The following is a 22,142-nucleotide window of genomic DNA, read 5'->3' on the forward strand; positions in this document are numbered from 1 at the left end:
AATACATCATACATGTGTTTGTGCAGTACACTTAATAGTCCTCATTTTGAGGTTTGGAAATAAGGTTACCAACTTCCAAAATGCACTGCAGCTTGTAATTCAATTAGCTTGACCTTCCTAATTGAAAATGGGCTGCATATAAAAAATGAAGATGCATCTGTGCATATTAATTCTCCATTAGTGTTGAAAACCCACCAAGTCTTTCAGATATATTCATATTCTTTAATCTATCAGGTGCTGAATAAAACAGCAAAGTATTGCCCCTGTCTGGCAGATGTCATCTTCTTTAATGAAAAAGAAATATAAATGGTCCACTGGTTATAAAACAGCCCTTAGGTTAAAACCATAAGGACACAATTTTAGATACATAAATGAAAAGTGTAAGTTCAAACAATAAATAAAATAAAGCATGATTTATTATTCAACACCTGCAATGACCAGTAGACCTATGGTGACTAATGTTAGTTTATCTTAGCAAACTTGCTGTGTAACTAGAGATTTCTGGCCTAATAACTCTTCTCTGATTATCCATTTAAGCGTACCGCAGATAATCACTTTAACTGTCAAACAATAAAACGCGGATGAATCTGTTATGCTAATGACTGAAATGATGATTTTGCATGCTCACTCACTAAACTGATTGTGAACATGGTTAATGTGTCACCATGCCAGCAAAGTAATGTCGCATTAGCATAGCTCAAAGCCCCTTGTGACTCAGTAAGCTATGTGTCTCACAGAGCATCTAACAGAATTCAGCCCTGTCAATTAATGAGTCCATGTTTATTAGCTAAAATCAGCAAAAAATAATCATCATTTGCAATACAGCAAGACATGTAAACATTTGTTATGTCATACGTCTTTGGCCATGTTATTAAAGGGGTAGTTCTGCATTTTGGAACATTGGCCCATTGACATAATCCCTATAGTCATAGCAGTAGGTTTGTTACCTTTAATTGTCGGTGCAAGCTATTTTTAAAACGGCCGAGCTGAGCTGCGAGCTGCTCAAAGCTACGCTAGTAACTAATGAAAATATGGTGAGGGTAATAAATATGAGACTGGTCAGCCTCTTTCAACAGCATGTGGTTTTAACTGGTGAGACTCAAATGGGCAAGAAGTTTGTGAAACCCCTCCAACAGAGTTGATGCTTCCATCAGGACTACTGTGGATTTGTGGTGGTAATTACTGGATTTGGCTTCTGCAGCAGCGTTTCCATTAACTCCATTAACTCATCAGACACGTCTCCTTCCTCATATTCTAACTTGGACCGGCATCAGAAATGTAACCCGTTCAGGAGTCTTTTATAACCAGACCCCTCAGTGGTGTTCATCAGGCCCCTGAGTTTATCAGTGGTAAATCATCACTTATTGCTCTTTAACTCAAATACACACTTGAAAAAGGCCTTTAAAAGAAAGAGCACTCTCACTGTATGTATCATCAAAAATGCCTTGAAGTTGACAAGAATATTAATTCCCCAAAAAATTTTAGCAGAAATTTTCAGTTGGGAATCCACTCATCTCCTCTCACTGAACATCCATCGCTGTACAATTATGAAAAAGGAATAAGTCAAATTCTCAGAGTTACCTTTGATCCAGACTTCTCATTTAACAAGCTCCTGAAAGCAATATCCCTACGAGTTTATTTTCATCTCAGAAATATCTCCAGAATCTGTAATTCTCTTTCTACCTTTCCTGATGTACTGACTGGCCTGTGCTGCTGCAGTGCAGCACACTGTGGTGGTCCCATTCCTAGATGCATAATATATATATATTTAAATCTCTGCAGACAGGACATGCATACAAACTAGAAAATATAATCACACAGTCCTCGATTTCACATCGTCATTCACGTTGTGTAGCCACTTCTGTCATAAAATCTTTAGAGGGGCAGTGGCCCTCAATATATCTTTGCTTTATTATCCCATAAACCCACATGAACTCAGTGTATTACCAGTATATAAAGCAAACTGTTGAAGTGGAAAATTTCTCAGGGTTTCTAAATCAGAGTGTGAAAAAAAGAAAAAGAAAATTAAATAAATTTATTTCAGAAAAGTTTTTATCCTGCCCTACCACTGTACCAGCTGCTGCTCTCTTGCTTTCTTGACTTAAGCTTATTTACAGTTTCAGTTTGGGCACATGGCTGAAACTTGTTCAACATAATTAATGGCAAAGGGAGCAACACTGGCTGACAAATTGTTCAAGGACACTTAGAACAGGTCACTTGTGACAGAAATCATTTGTAGCTGTTACCATTGTGAACCACTGACCCATTTATAGGATGATCTGTCTTCTGGAAACCACTGTAACATTATAACAGGCATTTATCCCCATCCATATGTCAGATTAGCAGCAATGAGTGTAACAGAGGGTCCGGGTGCACTCACTCACCCATAAGGGACGTGCAAACCTGACTGCCAAGCGGTCATTGATCTCTTGGCAAAGCGGTTTGCATCGCCCGCCATACGGGAGACCAGGATTCGAACCCCACCTGGGGCAGTCCGTACCGAAACAAAACGCAGAGGGTCAGACAACATCAGCTACATGGCTTTAGCAGCGTACGTATGGAGGAGACTTGTTGTACATCTAAAGAGCCATAAATACATACACTGTTAAGTGTGTGCGAGGTTTAAATAATGTCTGTTTGTAGCTGTTTCCACTGCAAAGGTTTTGATGATTTTCTTCAGGTATGGGTGCACTGCACAGACAGACAGAGAGAGAGAGCGAGAGAGAGAGAGAGAGATGTCTCTGAACCCACACAACAGTTAGGAAACTTCTCTGCAAACTAAAAAGAAACAAGCTTTTCATTCTGTCCATGAAACCACTGAACTGGAGGAAGAGAAGGGGAAAGGAGAAAACATAGCATCACAGCCAGATGAAGCATCATCCACAGCAGACCCCGACAACGGGTGTCGTGTCCCGATGATGTTTCCATCTTGAATCAATGACAGTCTTGTAAACACAGATTCACACAGTCAGGGTTTCACATGTCACAGACCTGAGGAACCAATCCTGTCTGTCGGGACATTGGGAGGAGCTAAACACCTTAGATCTTATCAGTAGCCTATAGAGAGAGAGTAGGCATTAGCGCAAATGCTAGCATTGTATCAGCCACTGACAAATACGAGCTGACACACAACAAACAAATACAGTAAGTGATGCTAACTCTGCTAACCAGGCTGCTCCGTCTGCTGGTCTCTGGTTCTGGTCTCAACAGACTCCTCCTCTGAGTCTGGGTCTGACTGAGGTTCAAACATGTGGCTGAGTCTCTCTGATGTTTCCTCCTCTAACCATCTAACCAACAGGTGGTGGGTGGGGCTAAAGGACCCCAGGAATTCAGACGAGATCCTCAGACTCAGTTTTTGATTTTAAGTTTACCCTTTTTATGTGTGCAAATCATGTGAAGCCTGATATAAATCATATAGCAGATTAGTTTCAGGGTTTAAAATGTGTCTTGTGATGACCTTTAAGAGCAATTTTGCCATTAGGCCTACTCCATAGCAATTAAAGCAGAAGTAAGTGGTCCGGTCGTTTTCGCTAATGCTGCGTTCCAGGCAGGCTTTTGAAATCGTAAATTACAGCTTCAAGTCACAACTTACGACTTTGTAGCGTTCCAGGCAACCCACTCGTGTTTTTCCGACCTGTTTTACCGGTGAAAGTCACTATAACGGCCACTCGTAACTTCCGACCGGTGAACTCGTACCAGATCGAACTGGTACCACTTCACGGTCGGAAAAATACGAGTTTCCTTGAACGCACCATAACAGTCCTCGTCCCTACGTCACCACATTCACGGCGTTCCTTGGCTGCACACACAGCCCTGCATGCCGTTCTCTCTCCTCATTGGATAAAAACTGTAGGATACGATAAATGTTTTCTCCTCGGCTCAGAGCAGAGCAGAGTGACTGAGAGACACGTGTTTCAGTCCAAACACTCTATGTAAGTGATTGCTGTCGGAAGATATAACTATTTAAGACTTATATTAACACAAATATATCACTTACTTCTGCTTTAAATAGAGTTTTTTTTTTTTTTTTTAAACAGCATACTCACAGCTACATTCAGCAGTGAAAAGCCTGGCTGATGTTTCCAAGGAGAAATCATGAAATTAAGAACCAAATTCCTTGCTACTAATAACAGTATTGGTTATCTGTGCCTTATGAGAACTTGTGGCATCCTGTACATGTGCAGTATGTGCACCGTTACTTATATGCACTAAATTTGAAGACATCCACTTATTTTGCTTTTATACCCTCAATTTTTATTACCACATATTGTTTGTTTTCTATTTATATACATACAGACTGTAATGTGTCTTGCCTGCACAGTTATGCTACTGCAAGCTCCACTGGAGACACTTTATTTCATTGTTCACTGTGTAATGACAATAAAGGTATTGACTCAAACTCAATTCAGATCCATGTCTTTTATTTCCTCCTGCCTCAGTGCAGAGGCACAGTGTTGAGAGCAGCACTGACAGCTGACTGTGTGTGTAACGCTGCCATCTACTGAGATCTGTCTTCACAGTGGATGTGTGTGTTTGCAGCAGAAGAGGAACAGTGATGCTCCCTCAGTGAAACATCGACAGTGGTGACTCGGCTCAGTCCTGCTGCTGAGACCAGTAACAAGGTAATTGAATTTCAATTTGTTAAGAGGCTCCTTTACACACTTCACGTCTAATCTGATCCAGGTCGCTCCAACCCTGAGATAAAACCAGACAGCTGCTTTAACTTCACTCCTCCTCTCATTTATCTTACCTCCCTCATCCTGTTTTTTTTATTGTCAGTTCAAACCTGTGGGTTAAAACCCACAAGCATGTTGCTGCCGAATAGCCACTCCCCAGTCTCATAGCAGGTGCTTTGCCTTTGCCGGCTGTGACATCACTGATCGGGCGTGGCAAGACGTGAATTTCCTCTTTAATTTCTTGTGCATTTCCCCCATAAATCTGACAACTGTGTTGTGTTGTGTGTTTGTTCTCTCTGGTTTGATGGTCTGCAGCTTGGAGTAGATTGCAATTATCCACAGGAGCTCTCTCTCTCTCTCTCTTCCCTCCGATGTGAGAGAGCTGATCCAGGCCAGCGGTGAACATGAGGAGGAGGGCTGGTTGCTAGGTTGCATATTCCTCCAGTTACAAAGCTCTTTGATACCTGCGTTGCTGTGTGCTCTCACAGACATGCACCCACTCACACAGCTCAGGACAGGCAGATACACATACACACAAAGACCATGCTAACACTCAGACATGCACCCCTGTGTGCAGGCCTGGTTTTCACCAAATCAGGGCAATAACAGGCATCCTTCCACCCGGCAAAATATCAAGGCAGCTTCTCCGCTGGGCAGCTAGACAGGAGTCGTCTTACCACACTAACAAGGTGAGCAGACAGTGTGAGCTGTTGTGGCGGGTGTCTGTGCTCCTTCAGGAGGAACCGACAACAACTGGACTGGCAGCGCTAATAAGTTGTCAGCGCTGCTCTGCCCCTCACTGTGAGAACGAGCACGCAGCTCACACTGAGAGCTGCTGCTCCAACCAGGATCAAGGTATTATAACTGCAACAACCACAATTTAAAAAAAAACACATAAAAAGAGAACTCCAAACACACCTGCCTCAGCAGCCTATGCTGAATCACAAAGAAAAGCAGCAACAGAAAACAGAAAACCTCCCCAACCAGAGATGCTGTGTGTTATTTCTGCTCAAATTGCGGATGGAGGCTGACAGGAAAGCTTCCTCTTTTTCCACACAGAGGTGGTGACGCATGGAAACATGACGGCTATTCACTCTCCACCCAAACACACACGGGGAACAAGCTGTGCGGAAAAAATTTAAGTCACTGGTGGTGGTGGATTTTAAAGAACAGGTTTCGGATCTGTCATATCAATATATAACTTTTCATCTCGTCTCCTGTCCACACAGACCGAACACATCCACAATAAACTGTACAAAGTCACAGTCCGGTCCTGAGGCATGTCTCAGATTTGTTTGTTTCTCTGGTTGGAGAAACGATCATGACACAGCTTGGTAGCTACTTAGCAACACCCATGAAAAATATCTTCTGAAAACTGGCCAGAAAATCTACAGCGTGCAAGAATGAGTGATGCAGGTTAACTCAGTTAGCTTCTGGAAACAACTTTTACCTCCAAACTCTTGCTTTCTTGAAATAAAACCTCATTTTCACTGATGCACAAAATGTTGGTGAAACAACTACATCTTTTTTTTGTTGTTGCCACAGATGTGTGGAAGCAGGAAACAGGAAACAAGAAACAGGACAAACCAATTACAACCAGCAAGCAAAATATCGTCAGGTTAAATTAATGGAGTGAAAATTTGAGAACTGTCAGGGTTGTCAGGTTGTCGTGTTAAGGTTGAGGTTCTGTGTGAACACAGCCAGTACAAAAATATTTAACTTTGCAAACACTTAAAGCTCAACAGATAACAAATTTCAGTGTGGATACAAGTCCCACACGGAAAAATGCAAGATGGCCACCATTTCAAGGATAGCTGACACAACAACTGAGTTAAGGACTAGGACTTAAATGCAAAAAAAGCAGACAAAAAGACTGTAAAAAACACAGAAAGCTGTGACACAAATGAAATACAACACATTGGCACAAGAGAGGAAGAAGTCATGGGGTTATATACACAAAATGGGCGGAGATAACAAGACACAGGTGAGACTAATGAAACAATCACAAAACGGCAGGAAATCACAAAAAGGGTGGAAGAGACAAGCAAGAGACAGACACAATTGAGGTAGACTACAAAATAAAACAGGAAGTACTCAACAGACTTTGAAAACACGTAATAAACACAATAGTGTTGAATTATAAATTGTAACATACAAGGTGAAATTTAGTTCACTGTATAATAATAGTAAAGAATGTCATAGGTAGAACTAGGTAGAAACAGTTAATACAAATTTTAATATTAGTTAGTTATAATATTTTTTAGAATGATATTAGATTGACATCAAAATTGTAAATCTGATGCCCTCTTAGTCATATATGATTTAATTTTTAAAACATCCCTGACATTTCCTATGCCAGAAATGTTAACCATCTTGGAAAAATGGCAGCCTATTGAAATTTTAAGTGGCTCATGAGATTTTTCAAAATAATGGTCTCGGAAGACAAACAGATCAAGTTTGCCTTTCAATATGCATTTTGCGGATCTCTGTCCCATTCTGTCCTCTTTATGGTACCGTAGTCAGGCCAGAGAGAGAGAGAGATGACATCATCAGGCCCAGTGTGCACAGCAGAAACATTCATATAGTGGTGCGTCTTGGAAGGACACAGAACTGTCCCTTTGTAAGTAGCTCAGCATCTTTTAGCATAAAGAGCCTGAAAGTCAAAGGCTACAAGGAGCTGATTATGAAGTGAACCCAGCTTTAATGTGTGTGTTCCTGTGAGCTGTTAACATATTAACACAAAACAGAGGAGACAACGAGTCTCCTGCTCCAGACGAGATGTGAGGAGGTAAAGTTGAAGAGCATCCGGCTCAGTTGAGATCTGCTGTTTTTTATTAGCCTCTGCTGCTGTGCCGAAGCTTATTTTGCAGCCTGCATTCTAATGAGGGAAAGAGCAGAGGAGGAGGGAAGCTGTGTGGGTGTGGGGGGAGGTGGTGGTGGTGGGAGGGGGAGAAGGGGGGTTGTGTAACTCTGTGTTACATAACACAATGTGCATGGCCTTCTCTCTTCCTCTCTCTGAGATGGAGGGAGGTGCAGCAGAGCGAGCAGGGAGGAGAGGATGGAGGGTTTAAGAGGATGCTGGTGTTAATGAGGGCGATCTGAAGAGAAGTGGCGGCTTGCTGGAAAATCACACCTCATTACGACACTGTTTCTAATAATGCCGGTGATGAGGATTAGTTGTTTGGGGAGGTGAGGGGACAGGGGGAGCGGACCCCTGACTTGTTTTAGATTAAAACTCAACCATCGAGTGGCGTTCAAGTGGGTTTGGTGGGTAATTAAAGTCGATAAAATGTTATTACTTTCACCTCTGGTCCTCCTACTGCTGGTCGAGGACGAACCATCAGACAGACATTTGTTGGACATTCAGGCAGAGGACGAATCACTGCTGAGATTCAGCCTAGATGCTGATGTCACTGATCACAGCAGAGAGAATCATGATTATTGTCTTTTCTTCCTTGCAACCAAATTCTCATTTTTGTGCTTAAAAGCACTTTCAAGTTTAGTTTCTACTTGCTTCGGTGTATAATTTACTAAACTAGTGTTATATTTGGGCAAAGCTTATTTAGAGAGAGTAGTTTTGCATTTAGTCTTTGATTCTTCTGACCTTATTTCACTTAAGTCCATTGAGCTAGCAGGAAAAAGTACACCATTCACAAAATAATACTTCAAAAGAAACTGCATGTGATAAAAAAAAAAGTTTATTTCTTAAATCTGGTCTATTATCAAATATAAAACACGCTTAATAAAACATTTCCTGCTTATTTGTTTTATTCCAAACAAAATGTTGACATTTCCAGGAAGTAGCTTTACTGTGTCTGAAGCAAACAAACAGGTCACGAGTATTTGACTTTGACACAGAACGTCTCCTCCGTCTTCTCCTCCAGGTCATTGACGTAGACCAGGATCTCCACTGAGCCGGGACTCTGACTGGGAGCAAACCTCAGTCCGATGGTGTAACTCTCCCCTCCACCAATCTGAGCACAGTCAACACAAACACAAGTGTGAGAGATCATCATCTCAAATACATGGACTTATGACTTCTGCTCTGTTTCAAACCCGTTTTATCCATCCTAATGTTTTCAAGTGTTTAAAGCAGAAGTAAGCGATCCGGTCGTTTTGGCTAACTTCTTGTCAGCCGATGGAGTTAGCAGTCCCCGCCCTCGTCCCTACGTCACCACATGCACGCGCATCCCTTGGCTGCACACACGGAGAGGACCGCCCCTTTATGCCGTTCTCTCTCCTCATTGGATAAAGGTTGTAGGATACAAGGAAAGTTTTCTCCTCGGCTTACAGCAGAGCAGAGTGACTGACAGACCCGTGTTTCGGACCAAACACTCTATATAAGTGATTGCTGTCGGAAGATATAACTATTTAAGACTTATATTAACACAAACATTCCTCTTACTTCTGCTTTAAGGTGATTGATTTACCATTAGTTCAACAACAGGTGGAGTTGGAGCAACAGGTCACAGAGAAAAGGAGGAAAGAGACCATGACAGCACTGTTGTACGGAAACATAGAAGAGACAAATATACGCTAACACCCTCCTCTTTAAGCTCATGGGACAGCTGCTCATAGCCTGAGCTGGGTGCTCACTACAATAGCTCCAATATAATTACGACTTTTTAAATACAGCTTTATGTTTTTTAACTTGGTTTTGAGAATGGTGGATTTTTATTGGTGTTGGTAAAAAAAAAAGGCTTGTCCTGATAAACATTTAGATAAAAGACAACATGTTACAACCACTTGCTGCTCAGAGACACTTATAACTTCAAAATAAAGACCCTCTTAGACTAGAGATTTGAAATAATGTTAAGAACTTTGCCGTTTTTCTTAAACAGATCTAACTTCAGGATCAGGAGCTGGTCCTTCCTGATTCGTCTGTAGTCAGATGTCCATTAGTTTCAGAATTTGTTCAATACTGGTTTGTTTGACAAGTAATGACATCACAAAGACATTTTAAAACTTTTTCAAAGTCTAGCAGCTTGAGGGGTTAACACTCATTTTACAACATTATTAAAAGACTGAAGGCGTTGTTTTTCATCGCAAAGTAAAAACTTTGCAGTATTAAATCTCGTTTAATAAGAGCTATCTGAAGGCAGAGGATGATGACAATGAGGATGATTACATTCTGACATTTCACTTTTTGTTATTTTCTATGCACGGTGCATTTTGCCTTTTCCCTTTCACTGATTTAAAGTACAGAGCTTAATAAAACTGTGTGAACAATCTTTATGAGGTCATTTTTTAGTCCTCACACTATTTCAATCAGAGCAGAGCAATCGCTTTGTATTTCCTCAAAAGCCCAGAAACAGAAATACGGTTCATTTTCTGGGATTTATGCTGTAATTGTCCCAACAAAGCAAAGCAGTATTGATCCGTGTGTCTCCCTCCCTCCTGACAGCTGCTTCCATCATGGCCGTTGGATAGTTATGTTAGAAAAGAGAAGAGGTGTCTCCACATTTGCTTAATGCTGTGGGCACAGTAAATTCTTTATGAGACACCTGGAGCCTGGCTGACAAGATGAAAAAAAATCACAATGGGCTATTTTTCACTCTGCCCACCTCCTTCTGTCTAATTGATGCAGTGTCTTGTGACGGCGGCTGCAGCAAGTCTCTTTAATAGTTGATGTGAAGCAGATACCGATACGCTGCTCCTCCTTCATTCATTTGTTCATTTTAAAATGCTGCTTTGCCATCAAACCTCAGCTAATGAAAAGCAAATGATGGCAGAGGCTCAATTCATGTCTGCATGTGAGTGAATCAGCTGTTACACACACTGAGGCTGACAACACAACAATACAACAATGGCGTTAACGACTTTTGTTTTGTTCTAAATGCAAACGAGGAAGTCATTCACTTGTCGCAGCTTAACAGTCTACACCAGAGGCCGAAACAGACTTTACTGCATTTTACTCATCTGTCAGGACGACAGGAAGTCAAAGACGTCAAATCACTGACTAAATGAAACACTCCAAGTTTTACAGCGAAATCTGAAATGGTTGTTCTACTTAAACTGTCAAATGTTACACAATTAACGGATTAAACTTTCTCTTCAAACTGAGCTGTGCAGATGAAGCTGTGACGCTGTCCGTGGTGCTGAAGTCACAATCTCCTCATTGATATTGAACTCTCTCTAAATCAACTATCTAGAGCTCTCAGGTCATTTTAAGAGATGTATTGTGGCAACATTAACTGCGACCTCAGTTTCCTGAGGCCACTAACTAATGAAATGCACTGGAATGTTTGCTCACTGTCCACTTTATTAGGTACACCTTGCTGGTACCAGGTTGGAGCATTTTTACCTTCAGAATTGACTTAATCCTTGGTGGCACTGATTCAACAAGGTGGTGAAAACATTCCTCTGAGGTTTTTCAAAATTATTTATAATACTACATTTCCAATAAAGTTTAGAGTTGTAGTGTCAATAAGTCTGTGCTTTATGAGCATATACATGATTAGGACTTTTGATTAGGTAGAATTTAGCATGGAGTTGTACAACTTATTTTCTATAAAATTGAGGAGGGTTTAATAGTGAACACTACAAATGTCAATATGCAGCGTTTCATTTGTCTTTACTGTATGTTGCAACAATTTCCTGTTGTTTCCATTATATTATTTATGAGTCCATTTCTGATCATTTTTTCCATTGATGAGCAGCACTTAACATTAAAGCTCCTGTTAATGAAATACATTACAGACAGGCAAGGCAAGGCAAGGCAAGGCAATTTTATTTGTATAGCCCGTTTTTACAAATAGTTTGTCTCAAAGGGCTTCACATGGCATCATAACAACATCCTCTGCCCTTAGACCCATCCGACAGGTGGCCGTCCTGTACTGACTGAAGAGGCAACAACCTCCCTCTTTTTGTCTGGCTATAAATCAAAGCAACGATTTGACTTCTGGTGAGGGAGAGAGAGAAATAGAGAAAGAGAGGGAAAGAGAGAGAGAGAGAAAGAGGTGCTTGACCTCCTGTACTCTCACCTGGAATTTATCCTCTTTGAACTGCAGCAGGTCCGGGTGGTCGGAGCGCAGCAGGAACGAGCGGCTACTGCTGTACGGGTTGGTGTAGGTAATTTTTCTGGAGCTGCCACGCCCATCACCAATCGGGACACACACTTCAAATGCCTGCACACATACACACACACAGATACACACACTGCATTGCAAACCTGTAACAAACTCTTTATTTCAGTGACGGAGAACAGAAAAACAGTGGGACTGAATGAGCACTGATGACAGCTGAATTTGGACACATCGTTTTAATATGATCCCTGTTGATGACCTGTCAGTCAGGTTCACAGTCAGTGACTCAGACAGTTGGTCTCTGACATGTAGAAAAAACATGTGAATGAAAACAGACTTATCGGATTAGCCGGATTAAAGTCCTGTATGTGTGAATACAGAGAGTAAGAGAGAAGCAAATGTTAAAGGCCTAAACCTGTGGGCTCAATACAAATACTATATGATGGTGTTGCGGATATGTAAATGAGTGTAATTCACCATTAGCTACTTTTCCAGCAGCTTTAGCTTCAACAGGTGGCACCAGTTTCCTCTGGGTGGCTGAACAGCATTAAACTCCAAGTGCACTTAAGGCAAAGTATTAACAACTGTCATGGTTTGTGTTTTTCTCTTTCAGTTGTTTTTCTATCTGTGGGTTTTGCTGTCGAGTTTTCCATGTTTTTGTTTTACTTCCTGTTGTCTCCTACTATTGAATACTTCATTTGCGTCACCTGTGGGATTACACCACCTGTGTCTTGTTGCTCCCTTGTGTGTTCAGTCTCTGTCAGAGCTGGTTCTACTTCTGTTCTCTGCTCCACATGGTCCTGTGGGTCCGCCTCATGATATGTTGGACTTACTTCAACCCGAGACACTCCAGCCACCCTCACTAATTTTGTGTTGCCTTACCATTCCAGTTAACAATATATCTGCAGGTGATTAAAGTTACTTTGGGTTCACTGAACTTTTTGCTTCTCGTGTCAGCATCTTTGTCCTTTCCCTTGTGCTCATGGCCTCCCGATGATGAATACGTACTGTATCAGCAGTGGTGGAGAGTAATTAAGTACATACAGTACTGTACTGTAACTAAATACAACTTTGAGGTATTTGTACTTGAGTTTTTCCCAGTTAACATGTTATTCCTTATTCCTCCACCCTGGCATCTCAGAGGGAAAAATTCTACTTTCTACTTCCCTGCATTGATTTGACAGCTTCAGTTAAAGAAGAAAGAGACTGTTCAGAATGTAACACTGTTCACTGAAGCACATGCCTGCAATGCACTAGGAAATAGTCGACCCCCCCCCTCCCAAATGTGAATGTATATTTCACACTGTCTGATCTGTGAGTATTTAGAATGAAGATGACGATTTCATTAAAAAACACACAATTATAATTTGGATACATCTACAGTGTCCCTGAGAATTAAACACTCTACAGAAAACACATGCAAAGACACAAATGTGCTACAAATTAGCTCACTGCTTCTTGACTTTGAGTTATATACTGTAACGTCATTTTCAAATGACTGACATATTATTGTCTATATGTACTGTTAGCTTACCCTTTGCTTTTAGCCAAGTCTGTCTTTTTTGTGTCCTCTAAAACAATTCCAGTGTGTTGTGAATTTGTGTTGTCCCAGTGATGGAGTTTTCTGAATTTGTAGCACGTTTGTGTCTTTGCATGTGGCACAGTGAGTCGAGCCCCCAGGGCCGCCGCAGAGAAAGAACGAGGAGACGTCTCCCACCTTGGACAACACGGGCTGGTGGACGTTGAGACACAGCAGCCAGGCGGTGACCAGCCGCTGGTTCTCCACGTCCACGGCGTTCACGTACAGGAAGCGGCTGCCTGGGCGCCACGGCTGCGCCTTGAGCTGCAGCTCCTGCACGGCTGCAGGCGGCAGAACGAAGACGCCGTCTGGATCCACCTGCAGAGAGAAGGTGTGGGAGGGAGGAGGTATAGAGGTTTATTGGGTTTGGCAGAGGGTTGAGGAGACGTGGGGTGGGTGAGAGATCAATTGAGAGACAATTAATAAAAGGAAGGAGAGACACTGACGCAGTTACACAGTGTGGAAGAAAGGAGGTGAATTTTATAAAAGGTAACAAAGTTATAGAAAGGAAGAATTAATGGAGGAAGGTGTTTGACAAAGTCAGTGGAAGGTAAAGGAGGTGTAGAGATTACAGGAGAAAGTGGGTGAGAGTGAAAGAAGCAAAGCGAGGGGGCAGACAATGAGCTGAGAGCAAATAGAGGCAGAAGAGCGACAGAGCGACGGAGGGATGTGAGAATGAGATTTACTGTGCAGCTCCTTTTTAATCTGTTGAGAAAAGCAAAGCAATTCTCTGGCGGTGAGCTTTATCCTGTTTTATAAGACTCCTCCGATGCTTCCACAGCGAGCGAACCTGCCGAGAGTCAGATCAAAGAGGCCGCGACGCGCACGGCGAAACCTTTTAAAAATACATCTGTCACTTCTCCAGCCACCGCCCTTTTCCTTCAGGACAGACTGGTTGGGGTCGAACGGGATGGTGCACAGTGGCTCTGACACGCCGTCACTTTTATTCCTTTTATTTTTTAGAGGTCCCTTTTTTACTGCAGCTCTGGCTGAGGAGCTGAATCCAGCCCTGAATAAGAAACCGTCTATTAAAGATGGAGAGCAGGGTGACGCTGCTGGAACATGCTCTCAGATGCTCAGGGTGCACAGATCCGCAGCTAATTTTTCTTCGGGATTGTGTCAAATTGCGTCCCGACATGATCTGACATGATTGCGTGAAGTAATGGGGGAAGCTAATAAAAAGAAATGAAGTGACAAATGAAAAGACCCATTATTCTGTCAATCCGCATTTGTACACTCACGATAATGACTTGAATCTTAACCTGGAGTTATTACAAAAGAGGCTGATCCATTGTTTCCTGCTGCTCAGGGAACAATTTGCATGAAATCATTTTACAGTTTGAAAATTGCTAATACAGTGAAAGAAGACAAGTGAAAAAAGTATGGCAGGACCAAAGCAAAAAAAAAAAACTTAATATCTGAGATTCTTGAGTGGAGCTGTTTGTGATTCTCTGTTTAGTGTGAAACGACTGTATTGTCCCCAAGGTGCACCTGGACAAGTCTCCAATCTATCACAGGGCTGACACACATGCAACTTCACACACTCACATTAACACCAACGGGCAAATTAGAGTCTTCATTTATCGTACAATGCAGGGGTCTCATTTATAAACGTTGTGTATGCACAAAACAGGGCCTGAAAGTGGCGTATGTCACTTTCCACACAAAGGTTTTGATCTATAAAAAACAAACTTGACGGGAGAATGTACGCACCTCTAAACAAACTCTGACCCATGCGTACGCATAGTTTGGAGGAAATGAGGAATTGGCGACACAGATGGTGTGGTGGTGAACTGAAGTCAGACTGAAGAAATGTAGATTGATCTGAATATTTTTGGGTGTCCGTCTGTACACTTCTAGTAAGGATCCTACACACAGTTTTATAAATGAGACCCCAGATCTTTGGACAGTGGGAGGAAGCTGGAGAACCTCGGAGCAAGTCCACATACAGCAGACCCCAAACAAGACCATAATGCATTGAGTATACATCACATCCAAGACCCAACTAAGTCGTCGATGGAGACACATTGTAAAGCAGTTGTGGACTGACACGCTTTGAGCTGATCACTGTGATCAATCACTGAAGACACAGGTTAATGCAGGTCTGAACAGGTCTGAATCGGACCAGAGGAGCAACAGTCCTCAAACCCAGAACCTTCTTGCTGCGAGGCAACAGCAGTTCTGTTTCAATTGTCAACCTTATCTGTATACAGTAGCGCCAGATCATAATACTGAATATCTCAAGGATCTTTACAGATAAGGTCATGATGTGAAGAGTTCCCACAGAGAGGAGCTGAAGAGAGCGGCAACTGCACCACAACAACACTGCAGATGTAGAAGTGAATGGATTCAGTGCTGATGTTCTCCACACTCTTAATTGGAGGAGTCATGTCAGTAACTACAGTCCTGTGAACTCTGTCACTCCAGGGTCTCTGGTCATCATAAAGAATCAAATAGAGAATCAATACGAGAGCTGTTCATGGGTCTTAAATCACATCCAAACGACCCAAGCTGCCTGTTGAGCATAAATGAAGCTTTCAGTTAAAAAGAAAGTCCTTAAGGATGAATCTGACAGTCGGTCCAGTCTGGAAGCAGCGTGGTGCTCGGCCAATTACTGAGCAGCTGCCGTCCAAAAGAGCAGCAGTCCATGTCATCTCTCCTGCACTTCACACTTCACTCTCTCCATTTGTCTCAAAAACAAATTTTCTCCTCCACTTGTTACGACACAGACGAGATCAGAGCTTTGACTGCAGCCACTTGACTGTCAGACATATTTATAGAATGACTGACTCTGATTGGTCAATATCTACAACACAGTTACATGTCAGAGTTTACTGACTTATTATCTATAAGGCTGTGTTACTGTACCTGAATCTCTTTGGGATGCGAGGAGAAACATTTGACCTTGCGGACCGCCTGCTTTCCCCTCAGCACCAGTGATTGACACGTCCGCTGTCCAGTCACACAGCTGATGTCAACCCGCTCCAGGAAGTGCACGTAAATCTGCCAGATCTGGGAGGGGGCTGCCATCCACTCATCACTGCAGGAGAAACACCATCATCAGGAACAATGACAGCAAGCTAACGAGGCAGACACACCATCATCACCATCATCACCATCATCACCCTCTGACTGTTGAAATTAAGGGGTCTGAGTCTGGAAGTGTGAGCACTGAGGAATTGCCGTCACCCACTCGAGCTGGCTCCGTGACAACAGCAATCGAGGAGCATTCTGGGACATTTGGTCTAAACTTTGAGTGATGTGTGTTTTTGAAGAAGGATGCAGCATTGTTAAGTCTTCACATCGTCCAAACGTCCAAGCTGAATGGCCTCAGGTCTTCCACTAATATCTCATTAATAGCTTCTGTTCTTGAAAAGCAGCAGCATCATCATGTAGGTGAAGACAGGCACTGCCCCGGGCTACCTGCTAATTTGTTTGGGGATTTGCATCAATAAAGTAAAATATTAATTAGTCCTGCATCATAAGCCAATTTTCTGGCCCTGTAGAAGTGCCATGTCGAAAACTAGTTTTAACTAATCCCATATTATCTTAATTTATATTACACTCACACGGCTCACTGTTAATAAGACTGTGTTTTCTTAAATTAACACAAACTAATCGAGCAGGAAAAAAACTCCGTGTCCAGACGTGTAAACACGATGTCATCGCTCTGCTGCACTGTAATTTAACCAACCTCACTGAGCTTCATTCATTATCATCATTATAAGTTCTAGTGTTTACACAACAATAATAATTTGACATTTCACAAACAGAAATAATTGTGTTTGTGCTTCAGCATCATTTAATATTCCTATTATTTAGTTACTGCGTAAACTGTTTGAGACTATTTTAATACTGACTAATCACAGAGTTCGAGTCTGTCTGAGCCTCATCACCACGTCTCTAGTTCCAGTAAATGAAGCTCAAAGAAAAACAGAACTTGAATTAAAGTGCAGGTTTGTTTCTCAGTGAACTTCTTCTATCTCGTCTTTCTCAGTTTTTTAAACAAACTGATTAATTTGTTATGTGAATAATTGTCTCTTATCTGACTTGGAGAGTAGAAAGATGGTTTGATTAGTGAAACTCATAAAGTGAAACCATGTGAACACTAAAGAATGTGTCTCGTTATTTCTGCTTTTGTGCAACCCAGAGTTTTAGTCGTGTGGCTCCAGCTAGAAACTTCATCATCACTTCAGTTGAACTATAAATCCCTGACATTTAATGAGGCAAACATTGGTCCTACATATTAACGAATCCACTCATAATCCAGATGGAGATCTGGGAGACGAGAGGAAGAGTTCTGTAACTTCAGGCAGTCAAACCACCAAACCTCCATCTGATTAGTTAATTAATTCAAGCCTGTGCGAACAATTTAATTAGTCCAAAATAGACCGCTTCTTTAGGCTAATCTGTGTGTGTGTGCGCGTGAGTGTGTGTGCAGTGCCCCTGTTCAGTAAATAATACATACGTGAAAACCATCACAAAGAACATTTTGATGTGTGGGCTGGGACTCCCTGGTACTTTCAAGTACACATCCTGAGGCTCCCCTGGCACCTGGGCAGAGAGCGAGGAGAAGGCAGAACCATGTTAAAGAGGAGAGAGAGGCAAAAAATAAAGGGAGAGCAGCAGTGACAGAAGCCCCCACATTAGTTATTTCAAAGCAAACGAGGTCTTTTCTGCATCGAAACAGTTTGTAACACATGACAGAGGGCAGTCAGAATAAAGTCCCCCCCCCCCCCCCCCCCCCTCCTGATCAGCAATTAATCCCCTGCTAATATCAGTGAGGCTTATTAGAACATATGAGACAATTCCTCCTCTCACCAGCATCCTCGTCTGACAGATGATGTTCGGGTCACTGCAGCGCACAGAGATGTTGGCGCTGGTGTCTCCAGCTGCTGAACACATGAACAACAAAAACACATTAAAATCATACATTTTTCAAAAAGGAGTCGACTTCAGACTCAGGGATGTAATAAAAAACACATTTCTGATGCTGTATATTTTACACAGGCTTGGATATTTACACATATATGTGCTGTACTGTACATGTGCATACATACATGTATTGTTTTTCCTCATTTTATCCATTTCACTTTTCCATTTCTCTTGCTTTTCATTTCCGCCTGAATCTGACGCCTCTGCTGTTATTACCTCCTTTTTTTTTTATATCATATCATATCACTGTATGCGCTGATATTTTAGTAAAAATACAATAAAGTGAAAGTAGAATACATTATTGATTTTTTTTTTTTCCAGATTTTTTCTTCTCTCCAATCTCTGATGGGAGATGACCAGGGTATCCATTACCACCTGTGGGGTCATGCCAGGGCGGCAGACGGATGGCCTTCTTCAGGAAGCAGAGCTCGGGGTGGTAAAGTCGGAAAGTCTGGTCCACGACGTGGGGCGTCGGCTCCACGTTCACCTGGCAGATGGCCATCGGCTTCCCGTCCTCTGCTCTGAAAGTCACCTGGAGAGAGGTTCAGGAAAAAAAGATATGTAGAATGAATTATGTCCTCCAAACTATAGATATTTATTTTTCTATTTCTCCCACTATCATTGTACACCTTGGGCAGATCCAGATATAAACCACTTGATCTGCAGCAGCTGACACATCTGTATCTTTGGATTGAAAACCAACACAGAGCTCTTTGTGCCTCTTGACTGATGCTGGGTCTCAGCAATGAACTTGATGAGTGCAGTTCATTTATTTTTACACATACAAATAGTAATGAAGGTCGTAATAATTGGATTTTTTTCAAGGCAGTGTGATGCAGGCCATATATACGCTGCATTATTCTCTGCCACCAACTCTTTTCATTAGTTTGCTTGCACTTTTTTTGATGCTTGTGCGTGAATGTGTGAGACCTTCAAACAAAGTAGCTACTAGTGTTGTGTCATTAGACTTTTAAAGAAAACCTACATTTTAATTTTTTAACTCTCTACAATGGAGTACAGAAATGAAGCTGCTGTGTTTTCCTCCTGAAGCGGTTCAGCTCTAAATAACACATAAAGCTTTTTTTTTTGAGAAGTTTTATTCTAAAATCCACAGGAGAGTGTGATGATGGAGCCGTACACTGTACACTAATATAAAAACTGGCTTTGGTCTGACTTAAACCCCTGCAGACCTGCACAACGTGCTTTGAAGTTTGCTGCATTAAAAAAAACCCTGAGGATCCATGCAAATCAACATAAATGTGTTCAAACATATGCACTAATTACATATGATAACTGGTATATACACATACGCCAAAATATGCAAACACAGTGGGATTGCTAACCCCCTCACGTACCATCACACTCCACACCAAACTGGTGTTTGCTGGCTGGATGTGAGCGACAACACGCTGCGTTGAGTTCAGGAATTATAGATTACATATAGCTGAACTGCAGGATGGGAATTTCAATGAATTACTCATTGACTATTTCATACCGTAACAAATCAGAGGAACAGATTGTAGTTTGTAATGAGATCTGGAGATAAACTGTGCGTTTGTCTGGGTCACTGGGTTTATTAAGACCAAATGCCAAACAGACTGATGTGTGTGTGAGATGTTCAAGACTTTGACTGACACTTCAGCCCGAAACGAGGTCATCTGGGACTGATTCACATGAAACCTGATGTGAATGTTCTCGTCTCTAATGGATGAGCCCTTGTGTTTTTACGAGAATGCTGCATTCAGGGAAGTATTTCCCCTTGTACAAATACCCAATGGGCAGATAACCATAAGATTTAATGAGCACGTCCCTGCCCTTCAGAGGATAAACTCTTTCTAAATTTCCCCTCATATCAATCAAAACTCAACGTTTCACACAGAGTAATTGATCATTGACACTGTGGTGTCATTGTCAGAACAGACTTTACAGTTTGAACCTCACCTCACGCTTTCCTGAAGAAGACGAGTGAGCTGCAGGACTTATAGCCTTGTTTATTTACTGACATGTTGTCACAGCAGAATAATCAGCAAACTGTTTTCCCATTGCTGCTGTTTGGACGACAGGTCAGGGCTCCGCTGCAGACCAAGCAGGTGTGCATCTCAATTACATGAATGAGGCACGACAGTTAAATGGTAAATGGACCTGCATTTATAAAGCACTTTCATATTCTCTACAACCACTCAAGGGCTTTACACTACATACATTTATACAGTGCTTTTATCTCCATATTGTTCATTTCTATCTAACCATTCACAAACTGAAAGTTTTGGGTTCAGTAGCTATAAATTCATCCTTGAGTCCAAACAAGTGTTTGTGCTAAATTTGGAGAAGTTACATCCAGATGTAGCCGTAATACCACTGGATAACCTGAAAACAATACGGCGCTGGCATTTAGGAGTAAAAATAGGCAACAATACTAACAAAACTTTAACAGCGTGACCACATCTCCTGTCACGATGAGTGAACAACCCTCTGAAGCGAATTCTCCACATTTGGGTCGGTCATTGATTCCCACTCTCTCAGTAGCTGATCCCTGCCAAACAGCAGCTGTCCAGACGGTTGATGTGTCAGATTCGTGGGCCCGTGCTGACCTGCGAGGGGCGGCCCATATCTGGCTCTGGTGATATGTGCTGACTGACAGCGGTGCCAAAGCTGGCATCCTGACAGCTCTGCTGTTGGGGGCTTGTCAGTTTTAGCGGGACGCAGATTTGATCCAGACCCGACCTCTTTGACCTCCTGACAGGATTTTTGCTCAGAGCAGCAGTGCTGACACTGACACACTAATACACAAAAAATGTAGGCAGACACACATATACACACGCTTGGCAGACTGGCAAATATTTCATCAGCCTGTGCAATGGGAGAGCTTCAGGGTTCTGTACCCCACACAAACAACAGGATTATGGGGAGGTACTGGCGAGCGCTAATGGACATCTTATTTTCAGCAGTTTGAAGCCATGAGCTAGTAATGTACAGTAACCATAACACATCTGTAGGCGCTCACATCTGAAGAGAGAGCAGCTCAAACTTCAATCTGAATGCATTCATGAGGAGCAGGTTACATCACATGCAGTTTATATCCACAGGAAATCAGCAAGCATGTTAACTTTGTTTTTAAACTTATAAGGTTTCATTAACGGCTGAATTAACGCTGAAAGTGGGGACATCAGTTGACACTAATATGGTCCGTGCACGGTTCATTTAAAGTAGATTAGCTAGACGTGTTGCGCCGTCGTCCACTCGGAGATAGTTTCACTCTCGAGCCAGTTGGGGGAAGATAAACAGTGTTCAGTAAGATAAAAGTGATTTGCAGCATATAATTCTGCTTGACAGTCTTGTCTGGCGCATGTAACTTTTTAAATAGTTGACACTTCAAAGTGTTCTTTGTGTCTGAGCTGCGACTGTGTGGGAGAGGAGGAGGGAGGAGGCGGCGCACTGCCACTCCGCGGAGAGATGTCTGGGCGAGCTCGTACACTGGATGTTGTAACAGGAGTTTAGCCCCAAATCAAAAGCTCTGTGCTATAGATACTGAGTTGAGGTTTTATCTTCCTCTGTTTGGCTGGATGTAATAATCAATTTATACAGTATATATATATAACTTAAGATGCTAATAATGTTGGACCACATTACAGCTCTTATCACGGGAGAAAAACACACTGTACATCCAGATTGAATCCATATCTTGCTATAAATCCAGCCTGGAGACAAACACATCAGGGATTAAGAGGCAGAGGACAATAGATGGAGATAGAGATGATCCAATACACAGGATATATGAAGTAGTACACTCTATACCTTGATGGTTTTGGCAGCAACAATGTTGGACAGATTCTTCTTGGCCACCTGAGAACCTCTGCCCGCGGGTAAGAAGCTCGGCCCCTGTGAAGATTTGATAAGAAACTGGATGTTTATCAAAACTGATCATCG

General features: G+C 42.1%; 1 protein-coding gene across 1 annotated transcript in view; it reads right to left on the bottom strand.

Annotated features, from left to right (window-relative positions):
• Nucleotides 1-8,509: 8,509 nt before the first annotated feature.
• nphp4 (nephronophthisis 4) overlaps nucleotides 8,510-22,142 on the bottom strand; it is a gene marked incomplete at its 3' end in the record, with an annotated part of 185,112 nt that continues 171,479 nt past the window's right edge. Inside the window, exons 22-29 of the mRNA XM_083975577.1 lie at nucleotides 22,011-22,094; nucleotides 18,588-18,747; nucleotides 18,102-18,175; nucleotides 17,749-17,834; nucleotides 16,149-16,320; nucleotides 13,419-13,598; nucleotides 11,660-11,803; nucleotides 8,510-8,650 (exon numbers count right to left, since the gene is read on the bottom strand). Of these exons, the coding sequence (XP_083831703.1) occupies nucleotides 8,510-8,650; nucleotides 11,660-11,803; nucleotides 13,419-13,598; nucleotides 16,149-16,320; nucleotides 17,749-17,834; nucleotides 18,102-18,175; nucleotides 18,588-18,747; nucleotides 22,011-22,094 (1,041 nt within the window). The remainder of the gene's footprint in view (nucleotides 8,651-11,659; nucleotides 11,804-13,418; nucleotides 13,599-16,148; nucleotides 16,321-17,748; nucleotides 17,835-18,101; nucleotides 18,176-18,587; nucleotides 18,748-22,010; nucleotides 22,095-22,142) is intronic.

The sequence above is a fragment of the Trachurus trachurus genome (assembly GCF_905171665.1).
Source record: "Trachurus trachurus genome assembly, chromosome: 7".
Lineage (NCBI taxonomy): Eukaryota > Metazoa > Chordata > Actinopteri > Carangiformes > Carangidae > Trachurus > Trachurus trachurus.